This window comes from Garra rufa, chromosome 5, assembly GCF_049309525.1.
Source record: "Garra rufa chromosome 5, GarRuf1.0, whole genome shotgun sequence".
Lineage (NCBI taxonomy): Eukaryota > Metazoa > Chordata > Actinopteri > Cypriniformes > Cyprinidae > Garra > Garra rufa.
The window spans coordinates 39,807,357-39,815,914 of NC_133365.1; the positions used below are offsets into that span (position 1 = coordinate 39,807,357).

The 8,558-nt window shown below is 35.6% G+C and overlaps 1 protein-coding gene across 1 annotated transcript; it reads left to right on the plus strand.

The window, feature by feature from the left end:
- Window positions 1-4,005: 4,005 nt before the first annotated feature.
- capga (capping protein (actin filament), gelsolin-like a) lies at window positions 4,006-8,044 on the plus strand. The gene is made up of 8 exons (XM_073841187.1): window positions 4,006-4,198; window positions 4,347-4,501; window positions 4,983-5,144; window positions 5,263-5,412; window positions 6,308-6,394; window positions 6,524-6,656; window positions 6,739-6,830; window positions 6,910-8,044. The coding sequence occupies exons 1-8, from the start codon at window positions 4,006-4,008 to the stop codon at window positions 6,973-6,975; spliced, it is 1,038 nt and encodes a 345-aa protein (XP_073697288.1). The 3' UTR covers window positions 6,976-8,044.
- The last annotated feature ends 514 nt before the right edge of the window (window positions 8,045-8,558 follow it).

Genomic DNA, 8,558 nt, shown 5'->3' on the forward strand with positions numbered 1-8,558 from the left:
GTACCACATCTGCATGTTCACTGGTTCTCTGATGTTGGTTAATGGTCACATGACGTGAGGTAAACAAATAAATTTTTTTTTTTTTTTGACTGATTAAAATTAAATTAACCTCCTGTAGTTCCTAACAAACCCTACCCTAGTTTGGGAAACCATGATGTAATACAATTTATATTAGTTTAATGCACTTTATGTTGTTAATAACAACAAATGGAATATATTTTCTTAATCTTTGTATTGTTATGCCAAGATTATCCTATTTAAATCAATGTGTTAAACTAGTTAGGTCAAAAGTAATCTAAAAGTAATTAAAAAGTAATCTGGTTATATTACCTAAAATGTAATGGATTACGTTACTAACTACAATTTTTCTCATGTAATTTGGAATCAGTAACCAATTACAATTTTTAAGTAATCTAGATCTAGGTACGATGATCTACTGTTATAAGATACTAGAACAATGTGAACTAAATTTAGTAAGTTCTCTCTTGTCCCTGTATATTGCATAACTTGAGATATTTTTTTTACTTATGTGGTCCTCCAGATAAAGAAAAATTAATCAGAAGTAATTTCAGGTTGTTTTCTATCATTTTAAAATATCAGAAATTTTGATCTATCTTTTTTACACCGAGAACAACTGAGGGACTTGTATGCAACTCTTACAGAATGTTTAAACGCTCACTTGATGCTTCAGAAGGAAACACAAAGCATTAAGAACCAGGGTGAAAACTTTTGAACAGAATGAAGATGTGCACCTTTTTCTTATTTTTGCCTAAATATCTTATTATATTCATTTAGCACTGCCCTTCAGAAGCTATAGAAAATACTTACATGTTTCCCAGAAGACAAAATTAATAATTTATCCTGATCTTCAAATTATTAATGCATCGTGTTTCCTACTGAAGCATCAGTGAGTGTTTGAACCTTCTGTAATAGTTGCATTTGAGTCCCTCAGTTATCATCAGTGTGAAAAGACAGATCTCAAAATCATACAGTCATTGTTGGAAAGTGTTCAAATACACAAAAATGCTGAAAAACCAAAGAAATTGTGGGACCTGAAGAATTTCTCTGAAAAACAGCAGGCAGTTTCCTGTTCAGGACAAACAAGGGACTCATGAACGACTATCATTTTGTATGATCCCTCTTATTTTGGTAAAATAATTCCAATTTTGCAGATTCTGCAAGGTGTATGTGCACTTTTGACTTTAACTGTATGTAAATTCTTTATGTCTTTTGTTGCTGTTTTTTTTCAAATGAGAGATATGAAAACTAAACTAGTGACTTCTGGTGGTTCCCACGCTCTTTCTTACAGTAAAATGACATAAACACAAGTTTAGTTTTGAACAGTTTCACAGTTCAAAGTTGTTTTGCTTATGTTCGTAAAAATAGTCCTGTCAAAACTCTCACTACAAAAACCTCAGTGTACCCATCCAACAGACAATAATGATGGAAACTACCTCCATTATAAATGAGAAATCTGACTTTTATCCTTACTTTGCATTACCATATGTCACGCTGACAGATCTCAGATATGAATCCTAAGCCCGTGTTCTTTAATACATAACAGCTCACATGACATTTGTAAATGAGGTGAACCATAAAAATACTGTTTACTGGGTTACATTTTTAGACATTGGTCTTTTGTCTTTCAACTTTTCACTCCTCTTGCCCTTTGTCTCTCGCTTATACCGTAAATGACACGAGAAAAGCATCAGTTAAAGGATGTGTTGCTTGTGTAGTCAAAAAGAGATGTGTTTGCATACTGCATACAGTGAGTTTGCAACAGATGTGAGATGCTGATGATCTGACTTTCCCTGCGGCTAATCATTTGGTTAACAAGCTTTTGTCTTCCAACCAAGAGCTCCACACAGTCAATGCCTCAATAACTGTGCATGGCCTTTGTAAGTTACTGAGGGGGAAATGGCAGGAAGTTATGAAGCAAGTCAGCTATATACGCAGTAGAGGCGATTGCTCAGGCAGCTGTTACATTTAAGAACTGTCTGGAGCTGGACGGACATCAACAAAGACTATTGCATTAAGGTAGGAAATGAGCAGATATCAAATAAATCATAACTTAAACATAACTAAAAGAGAGAGACAGAGAGAGAGAGAGAGAGTATTTATTTATACAGTCAAACCAAAAATTATTCAGACACCAGATATAGTTTTTGATATTTTTTTTACTAGTGGGCGCAGGATACTAAAGTTCATTTATGTAAGCGAGGATAGCAAAATAAAGTAAACTGTGACATATTATAGCCAAAAATTCTACATACAGTGGACTACCAGTAAAACTGATCATTGACCATTGACCAAAATGACCATTTTTTGTTACATTATTAAGATGAATTTGTTCTGACACAGTTTAACTCTCAAGTTTTTATTTTATTATACAAAATAGTGAATTGTGAACTGTGATAATGTGAGAAATTTAGTAGGTGTCTGAATAAATCTTGGTTTGACTGTAATTAATTTGTGATTATCAAGATGAATTTGTTCTGGCACAGAGTTCTTGTCATGTTTTTTTTACCATTTTCTAAACTACAGTGTAGCGAATAAACTGTAATACTGTGAGAAATACTGAAGGTGTCTGAATAAATTTAGTTTTGACTGTATATTATATACACTTAATATATATTAATTTAAAGAATCGTTAATATTCGCTTTATTACTTTTACAAAGAAGATTACATTTTTTAATACTTTAATTCTGTTAAATACTTGTCCTATATGAAAATGTTAATGTTTTTTACCATTATCAAATGATTTATTCTAATTTCTAACATTCAAACTTGAATTGCAATTTTCTGTTCTGCTATTTTAAACTTAGAAACTGAATTTAAATGAAAAAAATAATTTTCAGTTTAGTTCTAAGTGGTGCACAACTCTGCTAAGGACAAAGTTGCAAAAAATTACACTGGTGAGGTAAAAGCATTTTCTTTGAATTCAGAATTACTATTTATACTATATCTGAAAGTTACAGGGAAGTGAAAGAAGCAGGTGTCATCAGACATCAAAGTTAGTGTGTGACCGCTTTACCATCTGCTTTACCAACATGACACAAGCTCACATTTAGACTTATAATCATTCAAGAGGAAACATAGATTGTCATCTCATTCTCAAGAGGGTTGATGTGGAGATGGTGATTGTGTAAACATTCAGATATTTTAACATCGATCATGAGACCCGTCAAAAGACGAAGCGTCACTCTCACATGGTTTATTTCAGTTTGTGACCTCACATCTGACCGCTTAATGCGATTAAGTAATCACTGTAAACGCAGTGACTAGGGGAGAACTTGCTCTGTTGATCTGTCTATCTGTCTTTGGTGAGCGTGGCTGGGTGTGTGTAAGCCGCGTGTCTTGTATGGCTGCGCAACAGTTGGCCTTATGAATTATTTGTGTGGCACAATTGCATCTCATTTTTCAGCTCTATTATATGTGATCTCTCGGCTCTCACCTCCCACCAGCCTTCCCATTGTGCATCTCTAATGGAGCATGCAATCCCGTGCTCTGCTTCCATATCTGACCCCTGACCTTCAAGGTCCCCGCCTCTAGTGTCTAGATCAGGCGAACTCCATCAAACCTCCTCGATCTCACTATCTGCCGCTCTTTCTCTCCCATCCCTTCCCATATTTCCACTTTCTGTTTTCTTTATTCCATTTTCTCCTTCCCTAAATTATTCTTCTTGCTTTCTTTCTGCTGTCTTTCATTTCTATTCATCCTATATTTAAAAACATGCAATAATTCTCTGTTTGGATTGCATTGCTTCTACAATATCCATCATATTTCATTATAATATTTGATATTTCCTTCCGTGTTTTTCTTTTTCCTCATACATAGGCTCTCTTCTTTCTCTCTCTCTCATCCACTCTCGCTTTCTCCTCGCTTCATTCCCCCTTTTCTTATCTTACCTCCTCCTCTCTTCACTTGTTGACTTTCTCATAACGCAGCCCCCGACCTCTACGTGCACACCGACTCCTAACTCTTTCTCTCCCCCCATCAGCAAGATGCTTAATCTGCGAGCGGCACAGAGCCAGTTCACCCATGAAGTGCGAGAGCCAGGGTTGTGGGTCTGGAGGGTTGAGAAGATGAAGGCCGTGCTTCTTGACCCATTGCAGAGGGGAGTCTTCTACAACGGAGATGCATATATCGTCCTCAGCAACCGTGGAAAGGATGGAAGTGACCTGCACATGTGGATGGGTGCGTAGTGTTTGTTTATGCATGTATATAAATGTAGAACAAACTTTGGTGCAGGTTGAGAACTGTTAAAATATGTTTAGTAAATTAAGGATGTAAAAAATGTACTAAAAGTTTTTTTCTTACTGTCGGCTTTCCTTACTTGGTCAAGGTGAGAAGTCGTCCCGGGACGAGCAGGGTGCTTGTGCCATGCTTGCCACTCAATTGGACAGTTTCTTGGGTGGAGAGCCAGTACAACACCGACAGGTGCAAGGATACGAGTCACCCGAGTTCATGAGACTCTTCCCAAAAGGAGTCAGCTACAAGGTGAGAGAAAGACGAAAGGAATGAAAAGGAATAGGAACAGAAAAAATGGAATATTGTATTCAACAAGTGTGCATTAAATTGATCAACATTTATATTTCAATAAATGCTGTTCTTTTGAATTTTCTATTAATCAAGAAACCCTGAAAAAAAACTGGTTCCACAAAAATATTAAACAGGACAACTGTTTTCAACTTTGCTGATAATATGAAATGTTTCTTGAGCACCAAAGTTTAGAATGATTTCTGAAGGAACACGTGACACTAAAAAGTGGAGTAATGGCTGCTGAAAAATCCCTTTGCTGTCAAAGGAATACATTTTATTTTAAACAGTAGTCAAATATTGTAGGAATATTTCACAATATTACCGTTTTTAATAAATTTTTGATCAGTGAAATGCAGAAATGATGAGCATAAGAGACTTTAAAAGTCTTACTGACCCTGCAATTTTGAAAAAATGCACTTGGTTTCTTTATCTGTCTCAGGAAGGTGGGGTGGAGTCTGGGTTCAAGAGTGCCAAGTCTAGGGTTGGCCCTGTTACACATCTGTACCAAGTCAAAGGAAAGAAAAACATCCGTGCTAGAGAGGTGGAGCTTAGCTGGGGGAGCTTCAACAAGGGTGACTGTTTTATACTGGACCTTGGAGAGGTGTGTCAAAAAGTTGTTTTTGTAATGTTGTCTGTCATTGTGCTGCTGCTATTTTAGCTGTATAAGCATGGCCAATCATTTGATGTTATCATGCAAATCCACGTATGTTTTTGTTCAGACTGTAGTCGCATGGAGCGGTTCCAAAGCCAATATGTTTGAGCGACAGAAGGTGCGTGAGATAGCAATGCTGATCAGAGACACTGAGAGAAATGGCAAAGCTCACATCATCGATGTCACAGAGGGAGAGGAACCACTGGAGATGGTTCAGGTGACAAACATCTCCAATACATTGAAGATGCTCTAGGAATGATGCTGGATACTATTTTTATGTTGAAGTGTTGCTTTCTTTAGAGGGGAAGTTCACTTCCAGAATGAAAATTTCCTGATAATTTACTCCCCCCATGTCATCCAAGATGTTAATGTCTTTCTTTCTTCGGTCGAAAAGAAATTAAGGTTTTTGAGGATAACATTCCTTCATATAGTGGACTTCAATGGTGGCCAACGGGTTGAAAAATATCCATTTATATACTTTTCAACTTCAAATGCACATCTTAGTTTGACGTAAGCAGAAGTACCCAGTGTTTACAAAGTGATTGGCAAAGAAAGTCAAATGCCCTTTACAAAAAAAGGTAAAACCACGATGTTGGATGATTTTTGGACGAAGTTAGAGGAGAAAATGAGATGGAGTTTTTCGCCCTACATTAACTTTTTGAATCAAAGTACACAGACGAAGAACTAACCGCGCATGACTTTTCCAATGTGACTAAAAGGTATATAATTTTTTTTTTTTTATGACTGATTGTTTCACTAGATAAGACCCTTATTCCTCGGCTGGGATCATGTAGAGTTCTTTGAAGTTGCATTGAAACTGCAATTTTGACCTTTAACCTGTTGGCCACCATTAAAGTCCACTATATAGAGAAAAATCCTGGAAATTTTTATTCTGGAATTGAACTTCTCCTTTAAGGCAAAACTAAATGATAAAAAATTTGAAAATTCATGTTAATTTAAAATCAACATTTCATTCATTTATAATTTAATATTCATATAAAACTATTCAAATTATTAAATTAGAAAAATGTATTTTCACTGGTGAATGTACACATAGGTTTATGCATAAATGGGTTGGAAATATTAACATTATCTCTATTTTTACTTAAAAGGCACTTGGTCCAATCCCAGCTCTTAAGGACAGTTCAACAGAGGAAGATGCTGAAGCAGACATCACTAATTCTGCTTCCCTTTACAAGGTCAGCTCTCTCTCATTTACAGAGTAATTGCTCAGTCAAATAAAATCAGTTGCTTTGAAGGTTAGGAATACTATAGGGAAAATAAAAATTCACATTAGGGATAAATTTCTGAATAATTTTCTTTCTCAGGTGTCTAATGCAACAGGTGAAATGACCTTGACAAAACTGTGTGACAAAGGCCCTTTTGGTCAAGAGATGCTGGAGAAAGACGACTGCTTCATTCTGGACAATGGATCTAATGGGAAGATCTATGTTTGGAAAGGTGATTTTGTATATTTGTTAATGTTTGTGTGTTTAGTAAATCATACTTTTCTCATTTATTGACTTTCCCCATTGATGCACAGGTTATGGAGCCAATGCAGATGAGAAGAGAGTTGCCCTGAAGGTGGCAGATGAGTTTATTACAGAAATGAACTATCCCAGGATGAGAACACAGGTACAATAACTGGCAGCTCACTGTTTTGTTTTCATTTCTGTGCAAAACTGTGATCTCTTTTACATTTCTGTGTCCTTAGGTGGAAATTCTCCCTCAGGGTCGTGAGTCTGTCCTCTTCAAACAGTTCTTCAGGAGCTGGAGTTAAACACACACCAACATATACAGGTCAAAACTTTACATACACCTTGCAGAATCTGCAAAATGTTCATTATTTTACCAAAATAGGAGGGGTCATACAAAAAGCAAAAATGCAAATTATTTTTTTTATTTAGTACTTACTTGAATAAGATATTTCACATGAATCCACAAGAGAAAATAATAGTTGCATTAAAAGCCAGGGGGTGAAAACTTCTTGTAAACATGCAAGTATCTACTGTAGCTTCTAAAAAGCAGTGCTAAATGAAAAAGAAAATATGATATTTAGGCAAAATAAGAAAAAATCTGTTCAAAAGTTTACACCCCTGGCGTTTAATGCTTGGATCAGCGAGTGTTTAAACCTTCTGTAGTAGTTGCATTTGAGTCCCTCAGTTGTCCTCAGTGTGGAAAGATGGATCTCAAAAACACACAGTCATTGTTGGAAAGGGTTAAAATACACAAAAATGCTGAAAACCAAAGAATTTGTGGGACCTGAAGAATTTTTCTGGAAAACAGCTGTCAGTTTAATTTTTCAGCACAAACAAGGGTCTCATGAACAACTTTCGCTGAACAAAAAACACAGCTGTGGATCATTCAGGTTACAACACAGTATTAAGAATCAAGCGTATGTAAACTTTTGAACAGGGTAATTTTATTTTGTTTATAAATTCAGCTATTATTTTCACTAGTGGACTATATGTAAACATCTTTTATGTGAAATATCTTATTCAGGTAAGTACTAAATAAAAAAAAAAACATGCATTTTGTATGAAATCCTTTTTTGCTAAAATAATGAACATTTTGCAGATTCTGCAACGTGTATGTATGTTTGACCTCAACTGTAGGATGTATGTAAAAACTGTTACTCATTTTGTATAATCACATAACATACAAGCTAAGCTTACCTGTTACAATTTTTTGCTCTTAGCCAAAACATTGCTTGTTTGATCACAGGTTTTGTGAAGGCTGGGATGATTGTAATTTTTATTCACGAACGGCCTATTTAAAAAATATAAATTAAAAAATCAATGTGAATTGTTGATGAATTTTTGTCACATGCCATATCCTTTGCATTAATATAAAATACCTGTATACAACACAGTGGTCTGTTGTTTTTAAGATTTTTTTTTGCCTTTATTGTGATAAGATAATAGCTAGACAGGAAGCAAAGTGGGAATGACAGCGAGTGGGACGCAATCAGAAAAGGGCCACGATCCAGGACTCAAACTTGGGACGCCCTAAGCGCAAAGGCGCCGAATGTCGGCACGCAATGACATTATGTCAGTTAACCTTTGTTATATCATATATTGAGCCTGACATCAAATACAGGAACAGATAGACGTGCTGTCCTAATGCTTATGTAACCACAATCATCCATCAATGTGATCATCTTTTATCTTGTAGATACGTGCCAGGATAAAGGACGAGCCAGTGTATTAATCTAAAACCAACCTCCACAATGAACCAAAGACTTAATCAATTCAAGTTGAACAACTGCAAGCGAAAATTAAGTCCTAATGGCATACTTAATCAGACATTCTTCCATTGTATTTTTTAATTAAAGTTTAAAAACAGGTCTACAAAATGGTTAGG

Coding starts and splice junctions, on each gene's coding strand:
- capga (XM_073841187.1), top strand. CDS start 4,006: ATGCTTAATCTGCGAGCGGCACAGAGCCAGTTCACCCATGAAGTGCGA. Junction 4,502..4,982: donor CAAAAGGAGTCAGCTACAAG/GTGAGAGAAAGA, acceptor TATCTGTCTCAG/GAAGGTGGGGTGGAGTCTGG. Junction 6,657..6,738: donor GAAGATCTATGTTTGGAAAG/GTGATTTTGTAT, acceptor ATTGATGCACAG/GTTATGGAGCCAATGCAGAT.